We start from the raw sequence: 25,014 nt of genomic DNA on the forward strand, positions 1-25,014 counted from the left end.
GGGGGGGGGGGGGGGGTCTGAAAGTTTTGAAAGTGGATGGTGTCTCCCGGCTGCTCTGTCCTGCAGGTTGCAGCTGTGGCGTATGGCTGAGTTTCTGGGCTAGAGGAGAAAGCCACACTTTGGTGGTGTGAATTATTAACGGAGAGGTGTATGATTTCTGTGTGGGGCACGCAGGAAGCAAAATGGAGGTACGGCTGCCGACTGTCCTCCTTTCATGTAATCCACCTACTGTGTGACCTACAGCATCTGAGACCGTGTGATGTGCTTCATGCTGTCGGGTCTCTCCATCAAAAACCCTGTTTCTCTTGCTTTGTGAAAGGGTCAAGGGTCAGCTAATGTAGGGCAATTTATGTAATTAGTTCCTGGTAATATCACCAGTGACTCCCGGGAATATAATCTGGGCCCACAACGTGCACAGAGGACTAAATCATTGATGTTATGATGCTTTCTGCTAACTGCATCAGTTCTTTTTATGGCTAATAAGAGATGTGTGTGTGTGTGTGTGTGTGTGTGCTGTTTGCAGGCTGATGGATCGCCTGCCGCAGAACGACCCCTGTGGTCCCAAAGTGCAGCCCGGACCTCGTGCATTCGTCAGAGTCAGTCCGGCTTCCCGGCTCGCGGTCCAGGAGCCACCTCCTGTCAGCCCGTCTGACACGCTCAAGAAGCCGGCTGCGCTGACCCCGGCGCTGGCACCTAAAACAGGGACTGCCCTGATGCAGCCAGAGCAGCCAAAGCCTGGGTCCGGGCCGACAGCGCTCACGAGCATCAGCCGGCCCAGACCCACCGCTCTCGGAACCAAAGCCGCTCCGAAGCCGCCCAGAATCCCGCTGGAGCACTCCAAGGAGATAGACTTGATTCCCGTTTGCATCCCGGGACCTCAGAGGGCCGATGTCCTGTCACATTCCACATCAGAGCCCTCGTTCCCTCTCTGCAGCCCCCAGAGTCCCCAGCTCCAGCTGAACCCCACTCCCAGCACGCCTGTGTCCGATCCCGACCCGACGCCCGCCGGGCTCAGCCCCAAACTCAGCCTCGGCCCTCAGCCACAGAGGGTAACGTCACCCGGGAGCTCCAGGCCGAGCCCGGTCCAGCCTGAGAGGCCGGGAGGAGAGAACAGCGACTTCAGGTGAGACAAACATCAACTCCTTTCCCTTTTATTACACATTTGAGAGTTTATTCTTCCAGAATGTCGCAGCAGGTGCAGTCCTGCAGTCAGCGGCCACGAGGGAAACTCACGTTCGTCCTCGCCGCATGAATCACGGCAGCAAATTCTCCTAAAAGCTTCACGAACCCGACACGGCGTCCCAGTCACTGTTCGCCTGTTGGCAGATCTCCCAGAGGCACTTGGTCGTGTTCCACAGTAAACAAGTCTTCTTGTAAAAACTCAGGTTTTATGGTTTGGGAAGCGTCTTTATTTGAGCAATAAACAATGTCAAACCATCCTCAGCCCAAGCTGATTGTTTCAGCCCCACTAGAAGACAAAAACTCTTTTCTTCAAGCAGAAAATCAGATCTGTAATTGTATTTTCTTACTTTGTAGCAGGGTAAAAATGCAGCCCCTTACAAGTGTGAGTTGAGTTGTAAATTGTTAGCTTTATTGTTTGTGTTAAAATAATATATATATGACTCCTACTTATTGTACTACATTAAATAGTTGTTAGGTTTAACCATTCATGTATTTAATTGCTGTTATTAGTAGAAGGTTAGTTAATAAATTGACTGAACCATGAAGACATTCATCATTACTATAACCTCAATTTCAGCAAAGTTGCATAGTTGTGTGAAATGTAAATACAAACAAAAGTCAGTGATTTACAAATCCCAAAAATCTGTTCTTTATTGACAACACAGTAAACAAATCAAACATTTAAACTATGGTCATTTTGAGTTGAATGGCAGCCATCGAATTGAAAACTTACCTTTCTTTGCTAATGTTTCTAGTTTAAATGTTTACTATAAAATGTGGCTTTATCAGATTTGCAAAATCAGCTCATTCTGTTTTTATTTGGCATATTTTACACAACGTCCCAGCTTCGTCAGAATTGGGGTTGTAGCTGAAAAACTCTGATCTCGGGATCCGCAGCCTTTCGATCCGTGTGTAATTTGATTTCGCTCCTTTCTTTTTTCATTCTGCTCCTCCGTGTCCATTTTCTCTCTCACACACATGCTTGCATAACACTTAGTCATCAGTGAGGCACACTAAGGTGCTTAAGTGTGCTTTTTAATTTTAATTTTTTTTTCAGGTACAGAAACCCTGAAGGAAGCTTTCATCTCTGAGGATTATCTCGTTTTGTTCCCCTAGAACTGAAACCCCGGCTTGTATTTTGTCCTCAGGGTGTACATCGTCACATGGAACGTGGGCTCGGCCGTCCCACCAGATGACATTACGTCTCTGTTTGGACCAAATGTCTCCGATGGGAGCGTCGACATGTTCATCATCGGGTAAGCAAGTATTTGTGCTCGCCTCAGCGGTGCCAACGAGACAGCTGCGTGTGCCCACTCAGTCATCTGTGATCGCACCAAACGCCCCGCTGACGCTGTTCTTTTTTAACGAAAGTTTTTCGGTTTTCGCCTCTCCGCTTTCTGTTGCCGTCCCAGGCTCCAGGAGGTCAACTCCATGATCAACAAGAGGCTGAAGGATGCTCTTTTTTCCGATCAGTGGAGTGAGCTTTGCATGGACACGCTCAGTCCTTTTGGATATGTTTTAGTGAGCACGTCTGTTGTTCTTCTCATCATTTCATGCCACGATGAAACGCTCCTTACCTGATGCTTTACTTTCCCCCTTTCTTTCCTTTTTTATTTATCTTTTTAGGTGGCATCCCAGCGCATGCAAGGCGTGCTGCTGATGGTTTTCTCCAAATTCTGCCACCTGCCATTCCTCCGAGGCGTGCAGACACAGAGCACACGGACCGGACTCGGAGGATACTGGGTACGTGCCACATCCGGACGAGTCCTGCTCTGAAACCAGCAGAGAGTCCTGATTTTACAGGCTGATTTTGACGGCTTAGCATCAGTCAGGTTTACAGGGGCGCACAGAGGTAGTGTTTGAGTTGAGCTCCCCCCCCCCGCCAGCAGGTGCACGCAGGCGTGGGTGCACATGTCAGTGCGTGACCTTCCTTTGTGTGTTGATGTCAGCATCACCTCCCCGGCTGCTGTTGGTGCAGTCTCCTTCCCTTTGAGGTCAGTGCAGCTGCAGGCTGTCTGGCTCTCTGGTTCTGCAAAAATAATCACCTTGTCCCTGAACACAGAGCTGGTTGATGCGCTCCAGTTGTCCTTTTATCTTTTAAAAAAAGGTACACAGGAATATCGTTTGTCAGATCACTGCTTGCCCTTATCCTGTCGTTTTGAAGGGGAATAAAGGCGGCGTCAGCGCGAGGATGACGGCGTTCGGCCACCCTGTGTGCTTCCTCAACTGTCACCTGCCGGCTCACATGAGGAACCTGGAGCAGCGGATGGAGGACTTTGAAAGCATCCTGCAGCAGCAGCAGTTTGAAGGGGGGACAGCCACTGGCGTGCTGGATCACGAGTGGGTGCTTTTACTTTCACAGACAAGCACCCGATTAGGAAATGCTCAGAGACAACACGCTGCAGACGCAACACAGAAATAATTCAATTCATAATAATTATACCTGCAAAGCTTTAGAGGACATGCAATGTGCTTAAGCTAAAAAACTGTTTATTTTTAACAGAGACATGTTATGCCTTCACAGGATACTTATCTGTGGAGACGAAGACATAAATACACCCAGAACAAAGCACATACGGCTAATTAAGCACTTATTATTGCTCAGAAAAGAGCAAAATACGTGACTAGCATTTCTTTTTCTTTCCCTTGTAAAACACATTTACCTCCTCCACAAGTTGGCTTTGGATAGTTGGCAAAGATCGGCTCTTTTCACAACAGTTTCAGGGTAAAAAAACAATAAAAATAAGCATTAGTTAAACCATGAAGCATTATTAGCTTTTCCCTTAAGATGACTTCATAACTTCAGAGTGTAATTTAAAAGTAAAACAACACTGCCTGCACCTGAAGCTGACCTTAGGTGGAGATGAAAATGTTGAATCTCAGTTTCTTCTAACCTGAAGGGGACGTGTTGTCCATGACACTTCTGCAAACCCTAACTCGCTGAAATTACTCGCCTTAGCGAAACCCCCACGTCTCGCTTGAGATCCTGTTTGCTCCATCTAAATTTTAATAGTGGCTTCTGACATCCAAGAAGGTGATTCGAAGGGATAAATGTGATGTTTTTTTAATGGTCTGTCGTTTACTGTTTGCAGTGTCGTGTTCTGGTTTGGGGATTTGAATTTCCGCATTGAGGATTACGACATCCATGTGGTGAAATGTGCCATCGACAGTAACAAGCTGCCCCTTCTGTGGGAGCGGGATCAGGTGAGGCACCTTTGGGGTTTTTTAAAAATGGAGAAATTGATTTTTCTGGATGGCTTTTTACCTTTTTTTGTCTGTCAATAAGAAAGCACAACCAACAGAGGGAGCTAAACAGACAATAATCCCTGGTTCGTTTAATCAAGACTCATTGTTTGTCTGATCTACAGCTCAACATGGCTAAAAGCACAGAGTCCATCTTGGAGGGCTTCACGGAGGGGTCGCTCAGCTTTCCACCCACCTATAAGTTCGACGTGGGCACCCACACCTACGACACCAGGTTCGCCTCCGCCACAGAACCCCTCTTCTGATGATTTTCCTTTTTAAGACCCAAACTCACCCAAACTCACCCTCCCTCCGCTTCGTATCTGTCAGCTCGAAGAAAAGGAAGCCCGCGTGGACGGACCGCATCCTCTGGCGCCTTCGCCGCACCGGTTCCCCGGTCCCCACCCACAATGCATCGCTGCAGCGAGGCCTGACCTCGTGGTTGGGCGGCGCGACTAAAGTGGTGCAGCACAAGTACCTGAGTCACATGGACTTCACCATCAGTGACCACAAGCCTGTTTCTGCTCTGTTTTCACTGCAAGTGAGATTAAAAAAATCACCTCGCTGCTTCGAAACTCCATGTCCCACCCCCAGTTGGGGTTTTGTTTAACAGCGACTCTTGTCTGCTAGTTCCCGTTCAGGGTGGACATGCCTCTGGTGGAGCTGCAGGCCAGCAAGGAGTGGTGCAAAGCCTCAGATGCCACGGTCAGATTCACCGTCGCGTCGACATATCAGCGCAGCTCGTGGGACTGGGTCGCCATATACAAGGCATCACTGAACGCAATCCTTGAAATAAAGCCCATAAAATAAAGCACTGTCAACACATTTAATCATTTAATGTTTTTTTTTTTTTACTGAGCAGGTTGGATTCAGACATCACAAAGATTATCAGGCGTACGTGTGGGCCAAAGGGGAACACGCCACACAGGTGCGTCTAAACTCAGATTCACACAAAGATCCTAAACCTGAGCTGGATTTGGAGTTAAACACTGATTTGTTACCTTTTATCAGGTGACTTTCTCAGAGGAGGATTTACCAGGAGACGATTGTGAATACATTCTGGGTTACTACAGTAATACTATGAACAGCATCGTTGGATTGTCTTCACCGTTTCAGGTAATGTTGTCAAAGAAGTTGCAGCTGTTGGTCTTTTTTATTGGGAATTTATTTACAAAGCATCTAAACATAAAGCAAACATTATTATGTATTCATAAAAATGCCACTCTTTGATGTTTGGTGTCTCATTTGAAAAATTATAGGACAGAAGACGTATTAAATAATCAGCAACACTTTAATGATTTCATTTGCAAATTGAAATAGTTTAAAAGCAAATGATCTGACTCAGTCTCCTGAAATGTAAATAATTTTAGGATCATTTTCTCTTCTCCAAAATCTGTTAGTATTTGATAATAAAATCAAAGTTCCAGTTTGTAATCATTTGTTAAGCTACGAAATAACCAAACTGGTTAGTAATTACCGCTCATAAAATTGCAATTAAAATGTATTTAAGGCAAATATTTGAAAAGTAATTCACTGTTAATAAAAAACACTGCTAATATGTTGTGAGACAGAACAAATAAATGGTGGAGAGTGGTTTAAAAACTAAGTAGAAACTTTAAAAAAGTAAGAAAAACTAACTAAAGTGAGATATTTTTTTAAACTATGGTCAAAGTGAAGCAGAATAATTCAGGATGTGATCGAGGCAGGGTTAAAAAAAACTATATTATCAGTATAACAGTGCGTTTGTGCAAAGAGCATAAGTTACTCAAACATTTTTAAAGGCACAGTTAACTCATCACACAAAGGTTTTGGAGTTTGATGAATTTGGACCAGTTCTGCACACTGAAAATATTTTGGTGCATTATTAAAAAAATAAAAATAAAATACAGGAAAGCTGGTGCCCAACATGTGAGGAGCTAAAATCCATCCAAATATAACCTTAATGACTTGTTCTGTTACATTAAAATACATTTACTGATTATCTTTTCAGTGCTAGTAATTTTTTACTGTAGTATTATTACTTTTATCAGTAATCTTTCCTTCGATCCTCCGCCCTCAACAGATCAATATGCCGGTTCACAGCCCCACTGACAGCCGCTCTGACAGCTCCGACGTCAGCTCAGTAGATGACAGCACTTTAGTTCTTCTGGCTCCGAACTCCCGCAGCCCGAGCCCTAAAGTCGGCAAACGCCAGCATCGCCACCATCGCAGCCGCAGCCCGGCGGTCCCCGCGCTTTCCTCCAACCCGCTCCCCGCCCTGCAGGGCCTCAGCCTCTGCCCTCGCCCCAAAGAGAGCCACACGCCAAGCCGCCCGCCGTGCTCCGCGGCCAAGAAGGAGCGCCTGGTCTCCCCCGACGCCGTGCCGTCTCCCACCATCAGCCCGCTCAGCCCTCGCAGCCCCGTGTCGCCGGGCAGCGGGGTGACGGCGCCCGAGGCCCTGATCGTAGCCATTTTAGGCGAACACAGTCCCATTCAGGTGAGCCCCACGGGCGTGAAGCACATCAGGAGGCTGGAGGAAGCAAACAAAAAAAGGAACGTAAAGAGTTAAAACAAGGCTGCACAAAGAGGACAAACGCAATATCTACGCTTTGAAGGTCTGATCTGACTCCACGGTCATGGCTCAGAAAAGCAGCACAGAATGTAGTTTGCAAACATTTCACATTGTAGCCCTACAGTTTCCTGTTTGTGAACCTACCATCATCTCATGCACTGCTGTACCGTACGTATATATCTGTGAGTCAATAATGTGATCAGACGCACGGAGAGTTTCGACTGGCTCCGGAGCTATATCACAACGTAGACAGGCTGAATGTGAAACCAGGGTCTGAGTGAACCGGTGACGGATGTGAGCGCTTATCTGCGACGGCAGCATGGATTCGTGTCAACAGTCTCGTATCAATATAACGACCCGGAGCAGGAGGTTTGACGGGATCAGAGTTCAGAACAGAGGAAAGGACGTGTTTGTGTGTATGTGGGTATGTGTAAGTGTTAAATCTAAATGTGTGAAAATTTGTCCTTTCAGACGTGAAGATTTCAACTCCAGGAGACTGGGTCTGTATTCATGAGCTCGTTCATTCTAAAGCCGAGACAAGAGGTGAAATTTACACAACAGCACCAACACGAGACCAGTAATCCTGAAACCAAGGCTCTTATTTTTCAGCAGCTTTGTGAATACAGCCCTCGCTCTGTGGAGTTCAGCGAGTTGGTGCCGATTCGTTTGGCTGTGCAAGAGTGCAAATAAAATGTGGACAAATAACTAAAACCACTTCATATTTCTTCACCGCTTCTGGGTCTGCACCCCCTTCCTCTGCAGCTGCAGGCGACAATACTTGGACTTAAACCTCTTGTTGAAGAAGTGCTTCACCTGACCAGAGAGCTGAGCTATTTAATTTTAAACCAAATTTAAATGTAAGCAAACGAGACAAAATGTGCCATGTCGATTCTATAGTTTGCTAAAACATTTCACTTGTATGTTATATTGCTCACACCGATCCAAATCTGTGCACAGCAGACTTAGGTGATGTGTTTCAAATGGATTATTCAGCATCAAGTCAGCGATACGTTAACGTTTCATCACACAGACAAGATAAAGGCCCATGTGAGCAACTAAACAAACATCAGTCTTTACATCTAGTTTATACAAAGAAGATTTTGGGGGGCTGTTTGTCGATGAATACAAACACACAACTTGTAGTTTGTTCTTATTACTTTGAATTACAAGATCTAAAACTAAAAGACAGATGAAGAGACGAGAAAAGGAAAGGTATCAATCATAACTAATAGGTTAGTTTCATCTGATGCCAGCTGCACAGTAGTTTCCTTAAGTATAAATCTGTTTTAGGCAATTTGTCGACTTATTTAATTACATAACATAGTACTAGCATGTAAAAACGTTGCCTTTCAGCTGTCTGAAATAGAGAGAAATAATAAATATTTGAACTTTAACATGTTCAAGCATCAAAACGTCCTAAAAATGTTCAAATCCAGGATGCAATTTGCAGTAATCCCTAAAATAAATGAATTATGACCTCTTCGAGCTTTAAAACCTCACAGAGATGATCTGATATCTGCACAGATACAAACATTTTTAGAAGTAGGGCTTTTTTTGTACCTTTAGGGGCAAATCCTTAATGAGAAACACCCACACATAACAGATAATTATGGATAATGAGGTCATACATACTCAACAGGTCTAAATAAAGTCTTAAAATGAGTGCAGTGCAGGGTTAAGATGATGTCTGCAGTTTTCAAGCCTTTAAAATCATGGATTTCTTAAAATAATTAGATGTTTCAACGCAGAGCACCATGTAAAGAACCATTTCTTTAGTGTGTTTTTGTTTTGCTGGAGGAAGAACCCGCCCATTAGAACCACGTGGTCTGGGCTCACAACAGTTGGTTGTAGAGGACAGACTGGAGGTGGGGGTGGTCTGGAGTAGTCCAGGCAAATAAATACAGCTGCCTGGAGCTTTGGGTTCTCTTGTGCTGGTTGCGTGGAGCTGTAAGCCCCATGTGGAAGCTGCTTTAATCCAAACCCCCCGCTTCTGTAACTAACATCTGAACGTGATTCCCTCCGCTGGTCTGTTTAGCTAGCTCGCTAGCCTTGCACAACGTGTCTAAAATGAACGGCAACCTGAACGGTTTTCACAGCAACTCGTTCCACGAAGAAGACTGCTTCCTCTTCACGTCCGAGTCAGTCGGGGAAGGTCACCCTGGTGAGTTTTAACAGAGCTGCTGCAAAGCCGCGGAGCTCCATTCATTATTGACCTGAATAATTAGCCTAGCATCCGGTTAGCGGCTCAGACCGTATCACGTGGTTTATCACTTGAGCTGACAGCTGCTCCGGACTATTTAGACCTGACGGCTAACTTTTAATACCAATATAAATTCATTTTTACAAGAAACTTGATTTATAGCATTGTAACTTAATTACAAACAGAAGATTTGGCAAGTAAAATAAAAAAAAAATTGGGGAAGAAGTGCGTGAAAAGCTAACGAGCGCGTGCGAGCTACAAAGTTATATCTTCGTCTGGTGTTGCGTCGAAAATGGCACCCCCCGGTCACAGGAAACGTTTATAGCGATTTCAGATCACTGGTTTTAGTAATAACTAAATAAAAATTAAAAGTGACACGCTTACTTTAGGGTTGTTTTGTTGTTAAATATTGTGGGAAAACTCCAATACAAATAAATATAATTTTATTTTTCAGAATAAAACTGCCCTGGAATGCGCTTCCTATGGCGGGGTGCCTTTTTTCGGCACACCACCTGTTTAACGCTGACATGTTAAGAAAGCCAGCTCTCGCGTTGATTTTTATCAGCAGTAAGCTTCATACTGTGCAGATATTTTTTATTAAAGAACAATTTGCACCATTTATAAGTTACTGAAACAGTTTCTGCAGATTAGAGGGACTGTGCGGTTACATAACAGGGCTAGACGCTAAAGCTAACACCGTGACCGTTGGCACCTGTCAATCAAATGGAGCCATACAATACAGAGTAATGTGTATATTTAACTACTTTTTATATTTAAATACTTTATCCGAACAGGATATTGATCTGTTATTTAGCTTTTACAAACACTGTCCTGTCTAAGACTGTTAGGGGGGGATAAACATTATGTTTATAATCAATTTTTAATTAAATTTTAAATAAATTTTAAATAAATTTTAAATTTAAATAAAAATTTAACTTTTAATCAATGTTTCAGTGTCAAGTCTTACAATAGAGCAGCTGTTCTCCAGGAGAAAATGGGTTTTCTTCTTCAAAAAAGCAGCTTTAAAATGTTAAAAATGTACTTTCCATTCATGAAATATCGTTGAAATATTTGCAATACAAACAAACTTGTTTTAAATGCTGTTTTACAAGTAAATACAATAACATAAACATTGGTAAAATGTTAGTTATTCCTCTATTAATGTGAAAATGAAGGCACTCGGACTAAATAAATATACAAACAAATGTATTTTCTGTCCATCTGCATCAATTTACTTTAAACAAGATGATGGTAAACAAACTGCAGCATCTTGCAAAAGCATAATAGGATTATTATTATTATTATCATGGAAACATTAGTTTTATTCTTGGAGTCTGTTTTAAATCACTAATAATTAAAATATCTAGATGAGGTATTATTAAATTGTTATGTACAAACTGTTTTATATACAAATACTTTTTTTTAAGCCCATCTGATTAAAAATAAAGTTTGCATTCGGTCAAATATGTAGATTGTGTTTTTAGCACAAGTTGTGTTTTGTGTCATCTCTGGTCAGATGGTAAACCTATTTATTAAGCGTTATTTCAGACACATCGGTCCATGTTGTAAATGAAACACAACGTAACAAATTAAAATTAAATTTGTTTGGTTTAAAAAGAAAACTCTTCCTGCTGTCTTGCAGATAAGATCTGTGACCAGATCAGTGATGCCGTGTTGGACGCCCACCTCCGACAAGACCCTGATGCCAAAGTAGCATGTGGTAAGTATTTAAATAAAGACCATAAAAAGAGCTGCATTGTTTAAATGCGATGATTCCGGTTTGAAGCCGGTCGAAAAATCAAAATGCAGTCTGCATTATGTCTCCTACAGAGAGGTTTTCTGATGTTTTAAAGTGTTATTACTCCGAAACAAAGGTTCATTTCAAATAATGCAATTATTGTACCTCCACTCAGTCGAAGCTGAAAGTCCCCTTTGTGTGTTTTTATTTTTTTTATGTTTTCTGGTTCCATTAAATTAAATTGCTTTATACCTGAAAACACCAGGGATGCAGATGATGAGAGCCCTAAAAGCTTTTAGGTTTTAGAAAGCTTGTCCTCAATGAACCAGAGTATAAATTACATATTATTGTATGTTTTTGAGCTTCCCTTTGTCTCCTGTCTGTTTTCTATCATTGCTACAAGTTTGTTTTCGTTGGTCAGTGTAACATCACCAGTGCTGATTATAAATGCGCACGTTGCCGCTAATTAAACTCACTTTTAACAGGATTAAAAGTGTTACTTCAGCATTATTCCACGTGGTCCCGTCACTCAGGACGGATGTTATTTTGTCCTCAGAGACGGTGGCGAAGACGGGGATGATCCTGCTCGCGGGGGAGATCACTTCCAGAGCCAGCGTCGACTACCAGAAGGTCGTCAGGGAGACGATCAAGGACATCGGCTACGACGACTCCTCCAAAGGTACGGCGGCGCTGAACGTACCAGAGTACGTTTCATTGTGACGTGTCGCTTGGTGGTTTTAAAATGTGGAGTATCTGATTCCTGAGAGAGAATATGGATTTATTCATTGATTTTTACTCACCAGCCAAACAAACACACTCCTCCCTTTAGTGCTCCTTCCGGAGCCGAACTGTAAAGCAAACTGATGGATTTATAACAGCGAAAGCAAAAATATACGTTATAATATAAAACATCTCAAAGTGAAGAGAACGTGAGCACACTAATGTCCAAAATATAAGTGACTGGACTGCTTGTTTGTCGGTAAACGTTACGCTGCCTCGGATCATTTCTGTGACTACATGTCAGTTTTTAAATCTCCAATTTTCTGTTTTTAAGGCCTTCGCAGGGACGTTAAATTTCTTCGTCAAATTTAACAACCAGAGTCTCCAGGTTCAGGGTTTTATTGAACAGGCAAACAGAACAATCCGACTTTTGCAGCTCATTTGAGGCGTTTTTACACCTTCATAATTTATAAACTCCTTCTTACCCCACGAGACACCGGAGGCCGGATGCTCTAAATTCGTCTGAGCGAACTGACATTCCTCAGCCCGGCGAGCTCCATTCATCCGCTCATTCCGTTCATTCTTTGTCCCAAAGCCAAGCAGACCTTTCAGTCACTGCTAAACTCTCCTTCAGTAGTTTCAAAACTCCTCCCAGATGTTGTAAAACGGAACAAACCGTGACAAGAGGTGGACTGTAAAACAGCTGGATTCTTATGAGAAACAAGAAAATGTTTCTTTTATTCATTGACTGCTACACGGCACTGACGGGAGCGAGTTTTAGGTGTGACAAGAATCGACAGCGATGTTGTTCTGCTGGTTTAAAATGAGGGTTTAAAGGTGACTTTCATAGAAAATCTGCTTTTTTTGTTTTTTTCCTTTGAGGCACTTTTTGTTTCCCAGTTATTATGATTAATTTCTAGATCTGTGAAACATTCAGCCGGTCAGGTCAGCGTTTACCTTCTGGAGCACAAAAACTGTTCTCTACAAAACACATTGGTTATATTTTAGATTGTTTTTAAATCCTACTGCCCTCCAGACAATGTGTAAGTAACGCTGAGAGTCTTGGGAGCTTCCTGAAGGGCAACGTGCATCACCTCTTAATTCACGGCCACAGATTGGGATCACACAGGATACAAAGGCTTTAATTAGGATTTAAACAGAGATTTCTTCCTAAAAGGTCGTTGCCTTGTGTTGCAGGGTTTGACTATAAGACCTGCAATGTGCTGGTAGCTCTGGAGCAGCAGTCTCCTGACATTGCTCAGGGCGTTTACCTCGACCGTAAGGAGGAGGACGTTGGAGCCGGGGACCAGGTTTGTGTTCGGCCGACGGCTCAGTGACGGAAACCAGAAATGTAGATCCTGTAAGTCACGTGTGGGCATCTCCCTTGCAGGGTCTCATGTTTGGATACGCCACCAACGAGACCGAGGAGTGCATGCCCCTCACAATCGTCTTGGCTCACAAGCTCAACGCCAAGATGGCCGAGCTGCGTCGAGATGGATTGCTGCCGTGGGTCCGGCCCGACTCCAAGACTCAGGTTAGACTAAAACAGCAAATTGGCTTTTTTTTTTAACCACCTGTAGTACATGAACCTAAAGAAAACCATTTCTTTCTTTAAATTTTCCATTCAGTTTTTTTTTAAATTCTTCTTTAGATATTTATAATTATTAAATATTAATTTATTGCTAAATGAAAGCCTGAATCACTTCTCTCTAAGTTTATCTCTAATCTAAAATCATCTTTTGTTACACTTGCTTCACCTTATTCCTCTCCTTTATTCCCTTGTTTGAATTAAACACTATTTTTATTTACGGTTTTAGCATATTTGATAAACTAGAATAATTTCTTTAGATTTATATCAAAAATAACATTTTTTGGGGTTTAAACAAGTAGTTTCATTTAGATTTGTGCAGAATTAATTATCACTAATTTAGCTTATTGTAGAACTGCTGCCTTATTTCTGGATTTTAAGCCTTATGTTTGTTTTTTTTGTTTTCTTTTTTGCCACTTACTAACATCATGGCATAATTTTTATATCATTTGTTTATCGGCAAACCCTCAGTTTGATTGAGGAGTGAAAATCTTTGATTATATGGATTATTTTCTTCTTTCATGAAGGGTTTTAATAATATAAAGGATTTAAATCCATAGGGGAACTTAAGAAACCCTGCGTGAAATGCAAGTAATTCAGACATCTCTGTCCAGTTTTTAGCAACAGAACGTTCCTTCCACCATTTTCTGTCCAAACGTTTGAGGCCGCCTTCCTCGCTCTTCTCCGCTCAGGTGACCGTTCAGTACCGGCAGGACCGAGGAGCCGTGGTGCCGCTGCGTGTCCACACGATCGTGATCTCCGTGCAGCACGACGAGGCCGTGAGCGTGGAGGAGATGCGGCGCTGCCTGAAAGAGTGGGTGGTGAAAGCCGTGGTTCCCGCCGGGTACCTCGACGACGACACGATCTACCACCTGCAGCCCAGCGGTCGCTTTGTCATCGGAGGTCCACAGGTGAGAGAAGGGGCGCGTGTAGCGGCCCGTTTCTAAATATTACTGTGTATTTGTTGTACGTGGTTCTGTTTGAGGTCAGTGCTTTAGGCTTTTGTTTCTAAAGGAACAAAATAAATTTCTGATCGCTCTGAAAGTGTGTGCCCTTTTTCCGAAGAGTGACGCCGGTCTGACTGGGCGTAAGATCATCGTGGACACCTACGGCGGCTGGGGAGCGCATGGAGGCGGGGCTTTTTCTGGAAAGGACTACACGAAGGTGGACCGCTCTGCTGCGTACGCTGCTCGTTGGGTGGCCAAGTCTCTCGTGAAAGCTGGACTCTGCAGACGTGTCTTGGTCCAGGTAAGAACACGGCTCGTGCGCTCACACCTGCGTGACGCGGCGGCATGGGTGTTTTTGACCGTCGTTTTAGTGTTACTTAGACAGTGTGGAGTGCAAGTTCTGTGTTTTATCACTCATGTTTGTTTACTTGTGGATAGCACAGTGAGTCTAATAAAGAAATGAACCAATATTTCTTAGTTTTTGACATTTAACAGAGTTTAAATGTGTTCACGGAGAGATCAGACTTCAGATTTAAATTCTTGTTTCAGGTGTCCTATGCTATCGGAGTGTCCCATCCCCTCTCTGTCTCCATCTTCCACTACGGAACCTCCCAGAAGTCTGAAAAAGAGCTGCTGGACATCGTGAGGAAGAACTTTGACCTCCGTCCGGGAGTTATTGTCAGGTAAGCTGTCATCTGTCCAAAAACTGCATAAAGTCAGTGTTCTGCTGAAGATGAAACGCTCTTTTTGATGTTTAATCAAAGACGGTTGCTTTTTATTTGTGACGTCAAAATGAAAATAACGTTTCTATAACTCCATCAAGCCTTTTAAAGTCTGCAGATCTTAAATCTTTATAAATATTCCAGCTCATTATTGCTCATCAGATGCTCATTATTAGTCCTGGGCTTCTCTCAGCAGCTTGTTGACTCCCTGAAAACAAAGCAGATTGACAGGAAAGAAACACTTTTAAAGTACCGTTCCGCTGCTTCCATAACATAATTGAATAAAATGATAGTAACAGGAACTGTGGAGGTCAAGTTCGATCTGTAAGATGAAGAAACGCTTCCCAGACCTGCTCTGATCCGAAGCAGCATCTGAACAAAAGAATCATTTCACCGAAGAGCCATGAGAGGAAACGTTTAGCTGCGGGGAATATAAACCTATTGAGTTAAGAGAAGGGGCAGAGTTTCATGAGAAATTAAATCTGATTGTCTCGTTATCTTACCGGAACATGAAGTTCGGCTTTAACTCCAGGTTTTTGCATGTCTCTGTAGATGTTTTACTTGTTGTTATATTTCTGTCTAAGGGATCTGGACCTGAAGAAGCCCATCTACCAGCGTACGGCGTCTTACGGCCACTTTGGGCGGGACATCTTTGCGTGGGAGGTCCCCAAGAAGCTGAAGTACTGAAGCCCTGTTCTCGGCTCTCACCTGTCCGGCGTCCCGCAGATAAACCTCTCTGTTCTCGCCTCCTACTCCTCCTACACAGCTGCACCCTCAGCTACGTTAGCCTTTGTCCACCTGTTGACAATCCACTGTATGTTCCGACTATAATTATGACAGATTTCCAGCACAGTAAACTGTATTAAACGCAGTCTTTCTGCAGCGTAGGCGTAGAAGCGAGCAGCGTTTTCATATCCGGTCTCGTTCTCCTCCAGCAAAATGTCATCTTCTATTTAGCCAAGTGAAAACATTACACTCCATTTCCTTTTTGTATTTAATGTATTTGTGGCCCAGACAAGTCAAACTGCGTTTTTGTTTTTTTGTTGCTGGCGCAGTCCCTTCAGGCCATTGTTTTTCTGACGTTTTACAGAGAAGTCAGAAGCTGCTAATGCCTCTTTTATGGTTTTGTTGGACCGCACCACGATTTCTGTGTTTTCATGTAATTTATTTTGTAGGTTTAAATGTCACGTGGACGTTCTAAATTAGGATAAATCACGTCCATGTGCTGACCAAGGAAGAGATAATCTTTTTTTTTTTTTTATGACTCTGGATGTCATTACAAAGACGAGCTCCATAACCTCCTGAATTGAGCCGCCTTTATCTCGTTGTAACGACGTGCTCGGATCGTTTAATGTTGTTTGACTGCTGTGGGGACCTAACGTTTTGACGAGCGGAGATCACCGTCGGTCTGAGCGGGACGTAAGATGGATGAGGATGAAGGACGATGACAAAGGAGGCAGCACAGAAAGCAAAGTGAATGTATTCCTGCTTTCGTCGTTCGTAGAGTTGACCCAAAGTGGAACAGGCTTCGGAGCTGAATGAATGTTTGTATTATGTTTAATCTTTAGATTTGGTTCAATGAAGGCATCTTTTGTTTTTTGTTTTAGTTCATAGACGCTCCTCAGGGTTTGCAACGGTTGCCAAGAGTCAAAGATATAATTGAAACACACAGTTGATGATCAGATGTTGCCCTAGTTTGTTTTTTCTCAGCAACCTTCCTCCTGGATTTACAAAAACAATAAGTCCAATACATTGTTTCCCTTAAAATTCCCAAATACTGTTATTTGTGCTGTTGTTCTGCATCATACCACTAGGTGGCGCTGGGCCCCGTCAATAATATTAAATGGGATTTCTTCTTATTTATTTAGTTTGGCTTCTCTAGCTCCACCTTGTGGCTCTTAGGTGCGCTACAGATCCACCTCAGTTCTCTCCCATCCAGACTGGAGTTTTCTGATGATATGAATTCAAACAGATTTTATTCTTTTTTTTTTTTTTTTCTTTACAGTATATTTTGCTTCCTCCAACTCCCTCACGGCTCAGACAAATAATTGGTTGGTGTTGTACAGAGAAACCAACCCGTTTACATGGTCTGTAGTGTTCAGTGAGTCATTTTAAGTGTATAAAAAGTGCCTTTTTTCATTCACACTCCTCACCCTTTCACCCTTTCTTCCCCTTGCTGAATGTCCCTGCTTGGTAATTACCGTTTAGTCTGACCTGGTTTGTTGCTAGAATAAAATAAAACTCCCCTCTTTCTTTGTGCTTACGTGCTCTTTGGCTTTTTACTGAAGCGTGTAAATCAATACAAACATGGATGTCCCTGCTGCAGCCTGTCGTAGATTTAAAAAGTACCTGAAAGCAGAAGTGGGCCTGAATTAAAAGGTCACTTCCTCATGCATGAAAATAAACCAAGGCAGGAGCAAAAATACAACCTATTCTATGTTTCACTGTTACTTCTGCTTCTGTGTTGGTAAAAAAAACACATTTTCAGGCCTTAGATGTGTTTCGATCTGAGCTTTTCTCATAGAAATACAGATGTCTTCTGAGATGATTCATTCAAGGAACAACTAGTTTTCTTCCAGCCTGGTCACATGTTTTTATTTGATATAACTGTGTGCAGAAAGATTACAACAAAACACAGACGATAAGAAAAATAAAAGCTTGTACACACAAAAGTCTTATCGTGTTTGCAGAATAGCTGTGGAACATGAAGAATTTAGTACAGCTTTAATATTTCTGTAGCATTCCTTTACAGCTCAAACTGAGATAGTCCTTTTGGATTTCTCTTTTTTTATGCAGTATTGCTTATTATATGAAGCAAAGTAAATAAGGATTTAAAAGAAATGCGGAACATTTGCAGCTCGACTCTCATTCTTTGTCCAAACCTACAAAAAAGATTTTTTTTAGGAATGCGTTTTGTTGTTTTAATACTCATTTATCCTGTTTTTAGCTCTGACTTACCGCAGCGTTTCAGATGGTGCTGTAGCTCAGAGGCTTCCAGGTGAATTTCTGACAGTAGAAAACGGTCTGCGTGGAGAGATCAGGCTTAATGTTACCAACAGTGATCCGGCGCTGGGCGGTTTTAGTCTGCGAGACGTTTTACTTACACCACATCTGAGGGCAGTCCTGATGTCTCTGCATCTGTATGCTGGCAGCGTGCACGGGTCTGCGGGTTACAATAAACACAAACAAAACAACAACTAAAGCTGCCGTTTAAACTGATTAACCTTTTTTAAAGAAAAGAAAATGAGACTGGAAGGCAGGTTCATTTTAAAGGAACGTTCTGCAACCAGCAAAGGTTTACAGCAAGACATCTGAGGAGCTTTAAGCTTTCAGGAAGGAGTTCTGGTAAAAAGACGCAGGAGCTTTAACTTAAATCCGATCTGTAGGTAGAAACGACCTCTTCAAAGCTCACTGCAAAGAAATGCTTAATACTTGTTTTCCAAAATCAGAGTCCTAAAGGAGTAAATGACCAAAGTGGGGCAGGTTTATAACATTCAGGGACAATATAGATTCAATTTAGAGGTTTAAACCTTTTGCTGTTTTTCCTTAATATTACAAAGTTAATGCTCTTTACTGGGTTTGCAGTTTGGCTTTTTTTGTCCCTTTTCAGTTTTTCTTTTTAAGCTCGATTAAAAATGCATGTTTGTCACGTCGTTCAAATGGGATTAGATGATAGATTTGTTTTTATTTAGCGCTTCTAAGTAATGAACTCGAGCCTTGTTGTGTCTTTGTGTTTCAATCATGTGTTCTAATATTAAATTTATTTATTCAATGGGGGAAAAAAGGAACATCTTTAAAGTGGAAACCAGCGACAGGTTTTAGCTGCATTTTTTAAATAAGCACATTTAAACACGTTTAATTTGTTTCAGCATTTCTATATGGTGCAATAATATCATAGTTTGCTTTATGACTTTCAAAATATTCTAAATTTAGCTTTACTGACTGATTTCTGTATGCGTTAAATCCCACTAATGCTACTGAAATGTATGTTTTTAACAATTTACTTGGCTTTACTGATCTTTATGCGATGGATAGGAAGAGGAACTAAGAAAAGAAACGTGTTCCCAAGCAAAGTAGAAGTAAGGAAGTACAGACTGACCCACAACAAGCGCCTCCTGCCCTTTGCACAGGTGGATGAGGGCGCAGATGGCCTCGGGGGTGGCGTAGCCGATGATTGCGTCCAGGACCGTCTTGCTGAACTTGCCGATAATCGCCTCACACTGGTCCCGGTAGGATGACGGCACAATGTGACAGATTTCCTCCAGCAGTTTGATCACGGCGTCCTGCAGAAGGAAAGCAGGGTGTGAAATATAAAGTCTGATTAAAGTAAAACCGCTCGGAGGGGTTTCCTCACCTCGGTCCTCTCTTTAGGCAGCAGGCCTTCCAAAGTCTTGACGAGGAAAACGCAGAAGGAGCACTGGGTTGTGGGCTTGTCCTGGTGGACAAACCAACAGCATGATTAGTGTTTGTTAAAAGGAGATCATGTTTCATTATCCCCTTTTATCAAGTCTCTAGATTTTACTGACATTTTCACTTTTCACTGCAGCCTGGAGGGCCTGAGCGACAAAGTATCCGAGCATCTTCTCTCGTTGGTCGCTGGTGCTGCAGAGCCCGATCATTTTGCAGATCTCTGCTGGTTTCTACAAAGTGGAAAGGAACCAAAAAGAAATGTTGAGAACGAGCCTCCCAGTAGCATCATTAATATACATCCAGGCCTCCCACTTACAGCCATGCCAGTAACGAAGGTGATGGCCACTGGCAGCATCTTGTCCACCTCGTCCTTGCAGAGTTTAGAAGCCGGGTCGGGCAGGTAAGCACACAGACTGTCGATGCCCTGAATGATCTTTTTCTGGAATAAAAGGTCAGATTAACTTTGACTTGATGGTGAGTGCAGCATTCTGTCTATTTGCTTAACAAATGCATTCAATACGAAACAGAAACATCTTCAAGTGTTGCTGTATAACGCCCTATAAAGGTGGTGAAGCTAAAAATAATCAGCTGTAGACGATATCTTTTGCTTCGGGGCCAAATAAAAGCTCAGATTGTCGCATCTGAAGCTTTCCTGTGTTAGTTTAATCTGGCGTCAGGGCTTTTTTACAACCTTTGTTCCAGAAACTTTGACAAGTTGTGTAAAATGTTGATTTAAAATCTCATAAACTCATATTTTATCCCCAATGAAACACAGTAAACAGTAAATGTTGAAGCAAAGAAACTGTACCATTTTTAGGAAAAAATAAAATGGTTTTGAGTTTGATTGCAGCAACAAAACTTAAACTAAACCCCAGCAAAATAGAAATATGTGGACAGGTTTTACACACAAAACTAATCCTAAAATAACTCTGAATATATTGAGTTTATAACGACTCTTTTGTCTCATTTTATGTTTTGCTTTTGACTTCACTCTTTTATAAATTCTTCTGTATTGACTGATATTTTCACTAAATCCATTTTGAAAGATTAAAGATTTCAGTTTTGCTGCCATCTGTGGAATAATTGGGATAGTATCTTCAACACCCTTTTCCCAGTTTCTGCACTGCCATCACAAAATACACAATTGTTCCTGTGAAGCGCCACTCAAAGAACATTTAAAACTTGTCTCTGTTTTTACCTTCATTGTCGTTTAAGAGGCCAAAAGTGACCCAGAATAAGGACCAGTTCTTCAAAATCAGGTCAGAAACAAAAACTAACAAGGAAATTTCATTTCACCTTTTAGTTTGGCTTGAAAACAGGAAGTGTGCTCTTTTTCTTCATGTTTCAGATCCTGTACAGTATCTTAGATTGCTGACGTTCGCCTGAATGAATTTAAGAAATGTGCTTGAGCTGATACCGGTCGTGTAAAGTAACTTCCATTTTTTTTTTTTTTAATCACAATTTTGCCGCAGATGTTGGCAGCAGCTTCTAGCCGTTTCAGTCCCGACTTCTGAATGTGTGCTTAAAACATGATAAATTTATCAGAAAGCAAACACGAACACTCAGGTATGTGTTTGCTCGATACTCCACCACTATCAGATTAATTACAGACTATTTACCATTTCATGCTGCAGATAGTTTCATGCACTCAGGGACTTTTCTCTGATTTTAAGCCTCTAAGGATGATGAATAACCAGCAGATCACATGGCTGTCATCTTCTCAACAAACTGAATGTGGTGATCTTTAAAAAGAGTTGTCAAATTCTTTAATCTTACAATTAAAATGTGCTTAATGACCTCCTGCTCTGGGAACTCTACCTGCAGATTTAAAAGGGATTTCTGACCCGCATCACCACTCTTGATGTTATTGACTTAATTTTATCTTATTTTAAGCATTGTTTTAATAGGTGTAATGTTTTACTCTGTTCAGATCTGTGTTTTAAACTGTTTTTATTTTAACATTGCTAAAAGCTCATCTGGGGACGTGCGCTGTAAATTAATCCAGGCTATAACACTGAATACGCACTAAAAGCTGCTGATAACTCGACTGTTGGGTCGTAAGTTGGGTTGGTTTGATCAAATGTTGGAACAAAGGTTTTGACCCAGTGGTTCGGTTGCAGACGGTTCGTTTCTTTCGCCACAATCCGCCATTTTAAGCCAGAAATTACCCCAAGCGAATCTGACTGGACCTCTGCTTTAAGATGCAATTAGTAAGATGGTACAAACAACCTGTAGGAATATGTTTAACCTGGTTGGCTTCGTTAATAACTTTAGTTTCAGTGAGTTTAGGTTCCTAAAGTAACGTTAGTTGATGCTATTATGCAGATATTACGCTTTTAGTCGCTCTAATTTAACAAGTTAGTCATTTTAAATTAACGTTTGGGTGGAAAACTGAACGCAGTATGCTGGGTCGAACTGATAAACCAACCCTGCTGAGGTAAAAGTCCCCAAGGCTCGGTCCAAATTTGAGTTACAAACTGGGTTGTTTTTAAGTGAAGTGAAGTGAAATTTATTTATATAGCACTTCTCAGCAACAAGGCGATCCAAAGTGCTTTACAACATAAATAACAACAGAATCAAATATAGAAATACAGAAAAAAAACATCAATCATGTATAATCTAAATTAAATATAGGATAATCTAAATAAAGTCATGAAACTAAACATATCTAAACATGAGCTAAGATAGTCAAAACAGAAGCTAAGATAGTCCAAATGAAATCATGATAAAGTTAAAACTGAAATAAACAACCCAGCAGTTTTTAGTGCGTAAATAAAGAATAAATTAAATGGGCTCACCTGTAGGTCTGCGTTGGAGAGAAGGTCATCTAGACTTTCAAATATCTGGGTGCAGTCCTTGCAGACATCCCCGGCCTGAACATTAAACATGACATCATGAAAATAAAATTAATATATTTAACGTTTGCCCTAAAATGACATTTGGTCAAAAAGGGTCTTATTGCCACATCAGTTTCACTTAATTTAAAACTAAAATGTTCGGGGAAAGAAATCCTATAAGAAGTGGAAGTAAAATGATTTCCTTAAACTTCACTTTTATGTGTGGTCACTTTTAATTTTGTTTTTGCATGTCTGTTATGTAACGTCAGTGTGGATAGTGGTGCTCATAATGTCCTTGAGTCGTTATTCTGCCTCCAAAATTATTATTCTGCCTCCAAAAATAAGGTGATGAATGCAAAAATAACTTTAGCTCACGATGGTTTTATTCCCTCGTGAACCTTATTTTTGGATGTTTGGTCCTTCATGGTTGCAGAAAAGATATAATTAACTTTAAGTACCTTAAATAATATATAAATGTAGTTTTATGTGTTTCTTTTTTTTAGTTCACAGCATTCCCAAATTAGAAGAAAATAAAAATCATCACTTACTTCCAGGGTGTCTGGAGACATTTGCAAACCGTTAATTTCATTATTTGCTGTCAAAGCTGCAGGAATGAAGGTTTTGCATTAAAAGCTATTGTAAAGAATGTAATTGAATTTGATTTTTTTGGAAGGATTTGTTGTATTTTTGTTGTGTCTTACCATAGCCTTGGAGACCAACCGAGAGAAGCAAAGTTAAAGTGAGCGTGGCCATCCTTCAGGCTTCGTGTTGAAACTGTTTTCTCCTCCCGTTTATGAGAGAACTGCAAAGGCTGTTTATATCTGATGTTAGCTGAGCCCCCACCCACCAGATTTAAAAAAAAAAAAAAGAATCAAGCTTTTCTGATAAGAGGTCTTTTTAGTGTTGCAGAGATACAAAAGCTATTTCAGTTCCTCATTGGATGAAATGGCTAAAATTGATTTAAAAATAGTTGTAATGGTCACACATGTGCTGTAGTTTTTTTTTAAGCGTCCTCATTTCTTACCCTTGTTTTTGTTCTTTAAAACTATAAAGTAGTGTACAAGCAGCAACCGTGTGCCCACGCCACAGCACAGACTTCTAACCTCAATTTGCGTTATATGTGGAAATTAAACAAACTATTCTATTAAACTATAACTATTATGCTGCTTTAACTCAACCCTTTCAGCTTTATAGAAACTGGATCGCATGTATTCAGGTTAACTTTCCGTTTGTAGACTTCAAATCTCAGTGTGTTCAGCTACGGATCCTTTATATCAGGTCTGATACTGGGAACAAACAGACCGACTGAGCAAATAAAGCGCTCAAGATTAAACCTCAGTTTAAAAAAAACAATGAATTTTAACACAAGTGATTCCAGAAAAGGGTGCAATTATTAGTGACAGTCAACCAACCTGTTCAGACAGATGTTTGTTGCATCACCATCCAGTCAAATTCTTCTGATATCCTGTAAAAATCTAGTTAAATGTGATTTAAAGTGAAATATCTGTATCATTATTCAGCTAAATATCTCATGAACCACAGGACGGATTTTAATCAAGGGTGTGCATCTAGAACTGATCGACATTTTGATTCAAAATGGCCACCACAGCCAGCTGACAGAAAGAGCAAAAACAGCTGTAACTGTACAGATATTGAGCTGAAGTTTGCTGTGGTAGTAGCTGAGAGTCCTCCCCGACACACAGACTGCACATTATTCATGACGTTTCTTCTCATCATAATAAATTAGTTTAAAAGTCCTAAAAAGCAGCGAGTCATATGTATTCTTTGAAGGGATGCTCAGCCCTGAGCTCTGTTTTCTTATAAACTATTAACCCCGACACTCTGCTCTCACTCAGACTCTGTTTGCTTTTCTAGAAACTTTCTGTTCAAACCTACTGACCTGTAACTCTCAGTTCCTCATTTTAGGAAAAGGAAGCCCTGTCCCAGAAACGTTCAATGTTTTGTTGTTTGTTTTTTTCTCTCAGTGCCTTTTACTAACGGATTATGATGTTTGTGACGCCACCTGCAGCTTTCTTTTGGTAGTTTTTGCACATTTTGCTACGTCGGTACAGTTTAAAAAATAAATTAGCTGAGTTGATTTAAACATCATTAAACATGATGATCATTTAAAAGCGTTCCATATTAATACATTAAAGGGAAACCTGTTTTAGGAAACAAAAAAAGATGGATAATTTTATGGCTGCTTTATGTGTTGACTATATGTCCACAGTTGTATTTGCCATCATTTACAAAAAGTGTATTTACTGGAGCTCTTATTGAAGGTAATGAAATTATGTTTTATATGGAGTAGAGCAGATCAACAAGAGAAGATTTAGATGAAAGACAGAAACATAAAACCGATCTTGCACTCAATAAAAACGGGAGTTTTTCTGCTCTGTGGTAACACAATGCCAAGGCGGAAAGACATCAACAATGTTCCTAGAAAAGCTCTTATGCCCCTTTTCCACTGGCTCTACTTGAGCAGCCCCGCTCTACTCTACTCTACTCTGCTCAACTCTGTAAAAAATGCATCAAGTTTCCACCGGCTGGTTTGGTCGGTAGCAGAGGAACGCCCCCTTGTGTTGGTGGGGGGTGGTTCCAGACTTCGGAAGAGCTATGGACAACGTTGGCCCTGTGTTGTTGCTGTTTTTTAAACTTATGGGGATTCTCCTGAGACTTCAGGAAGAGAGGCGCAGTGGAAGAAATGCTCTGGATGCCGCGGTTGTTGCGCGGAGTAGGACAACTGTTATCTGCCGGAGATTTCAGGCTTTACAGCGCCTTCAGCTGGGGGACAGACGGCATAAACGTTGCAGGGTAAGCTAAAGCTGTTGTTTATATTCCTACCTTCGCTCTTTATGCTTCCATCTGGTCACACC

At 41.5% G+C, this 25,014-nt stretch overlaps 3 protein-coding genes across 5 annotated transcripts in view; 2 read left to right on the forward strand and 1 right to left on the reverse strand.

Annotated features, from left to right (window-relative positions):
- LOC108232573 (inositol polyphosphate 5-phosphatase K) overlaps window positions 1-7,687 on the forward strand; it is an 8,518-nt gene extending 831 nt beyond the window's left edge. The window contains exons 2-14 of one of the 2 annotated variants that reach the window (XM_017410473.3): window positions 524-1,123; window positions 2,331-2,438; window positions 2,595-2,703; window positions 2,809-2,925; window positions 3,347-3,522; window positions 4,275-4,386; window positions 4,551-4,660; window positions 4,756-4,966; window positions 5,056-5,193; window positions 5,288-5,353; window positions 5,437-5,541; window positions 6,488-6,901; window positions 7,448-7,687. In XM_017410473.3, the coding sequence (XP_017265962.1) occupies window positions 528-1,123; window positions 2,331-2,438; window positions 2,595-2,703; window positions 2,809-2,925; window positions 3,347-3,522; window positions 4,275-4,386; window positions 4,551-4,660; window positions 4,756-4,966; window positions 5,056-5,193; window positions 5,288-5,353; window positions 5,437-5,541; window positions 6,488-6,901; window positions 7,448-7,453 (2,268 nt within the window). In that variant the 5' untranslated portion in view covers window positions 524-527 and the 3' untranslated portion in view covers window positions 7,454-7,687. Of the gene's footprint in view, window positions 1-523; window positions 1,124-2,330; window positions 2,439-2,594; window positions 2,704-2,808; window positions 2,926-3,346; window positions 3,523-4,274; window positions 4,387-4,550; window positions 4,661-4,755; window positions 4,967-5,055; window positions 5,194-5,287; window positions 5,354-5,436; window positions 5,542-6,487 lie in introns of both variants that reach the window. The other variant, XM_017410472.3, reaches the window with a different exon arrangement.
- A 1,124-nt stretch (window positions 7,688-8,811) lies between these two features.
- Window positions 8,812-17,145, forward strand: mat2aa (methionine adenosyltransferase II, alpha a). The gene is made up of 9 exons (XM_017410746.3): window positions 8,812-9,137; window positions 10,819-10,896; window positions 11,471-11,593; window positions 12,832-12,944; window positions 13,025-13,168; window positions 13,915-14,133; window positions 14,288-14,470; window positions 14,719-14,852; window positions 15,476-17,145. The coding sequence occupies exons 1-9, from the start codon at window positions 9,044-9,046 to the stop codon at window positions 15,576-15,578; spliced, it is 1,191 nt and encodes a 396-aa protein (XP_017266235.1). The 5' UTR covers window positions 8,812-9,043; the 3' UTR covers window positions 15,579-17,145.
- LOC108232742 (prosaposin) lies at window positions 14,923-22,983 on the reverse strand. 2 transcript variants are annotated; one of them, XM_017410748.3, is made up of 10 exons: window positions 22,840-22,983; window positions 22,687-22,742; window positions 22,100-22,174; window positions 19,618-19,740; window positions 19,418-19,531; window positions 19,246-19,326; window positions 18,991-19,174; window positions 17,996-18,054; window positions 17,850-17,915; window positions 14,923-15,099 (listed from the first exon to the last, which is right to left on the reverse strand). In XM_017410748.3, exons 1-9 carry the CDS (start codon window positions 22,889-22,891, stop codon window positions 17,859-17,861), a joined length of 801 nt encoding a protein of 266 aa, XP_017266237.1. In that variant the 5' UTR covers window positions 22,892-22,983; the 3' UTR covers window positions 14,923-15,099; window positions 17,850-17,858. The 2 variants fall into 2 exon arrangements, with proteins under 2 accessions (XP_017266237.1, XP_017266236.1); XM_017410747.3 differs by lacking the exon at window positions 14,923-15,099 and adding an exon at window positions 16,865-17,773.
- Window positions 22,984-25,014: the final 2,031 nt, after the last annotated feature.

This window comes from Kryptolebias marmoratus, linkage group LG14 (assembly GCF_001649575.2).
Source record: "Kryptolebias marmoratus isolate JLee-2015 linkage group LG14, ASM164957v2, whole genome shotgun sequence".
NCBI lineage: Eukaryota > Metazoa > Chordata > Actinopteri > Cyprinodontiformes > Rivulidae > Kryptolebias > Kryptolebias marmoratus.

Excerpts from the sequence above, each read along its gene's own strand:
- mat2aa (XM_017410746.3), top strand. The coding sequence starts at position 9,044 with ATGAACGGCAACCTGAACGGTTTTCACAGCAACTCGTTCCACGAAGAA. Across the intron at positions 13,169-13,914 it reads GGCCCGACTCCAAGACTCAG|GTGACCGTTCAGTACCGGCA; the intron begins GTTAGACTAAAA and ends TTCTCCGCTCAG. Across the intron at positions 14,134-14,287 it reads TTGTCATCGGAGGTCCACAG|AGTGACGCCGGTCTGACTGG; the intron begins GTGAGAGAAGGG and ends CTTTTTCCGAAG.
- LOC108232742 (XM_017410748.3), bottom strand. The coding sequence starts at position 22,891 with ATGGCCACGCTCACTTTAACTTTGCTTCTCTCGGTTGGTCTCCAAGGC. Across the intron at positions 19,532-19,617 it reads CCTTCGTTACTGGCATGGCT|AAACCAGCAGAGATCTGCAA; the intron begins GTAAGTGGGAGG and ends TCCACTTTGTAG. Across the intron at positions 18,055-18,990 it reads GCAGGAGGCGCTTGTTGTGG|ACCCGTGCACGCTGCCAGCA; the intron begins GTCAGTCTGTAC and ends TGTAACCCGCAG.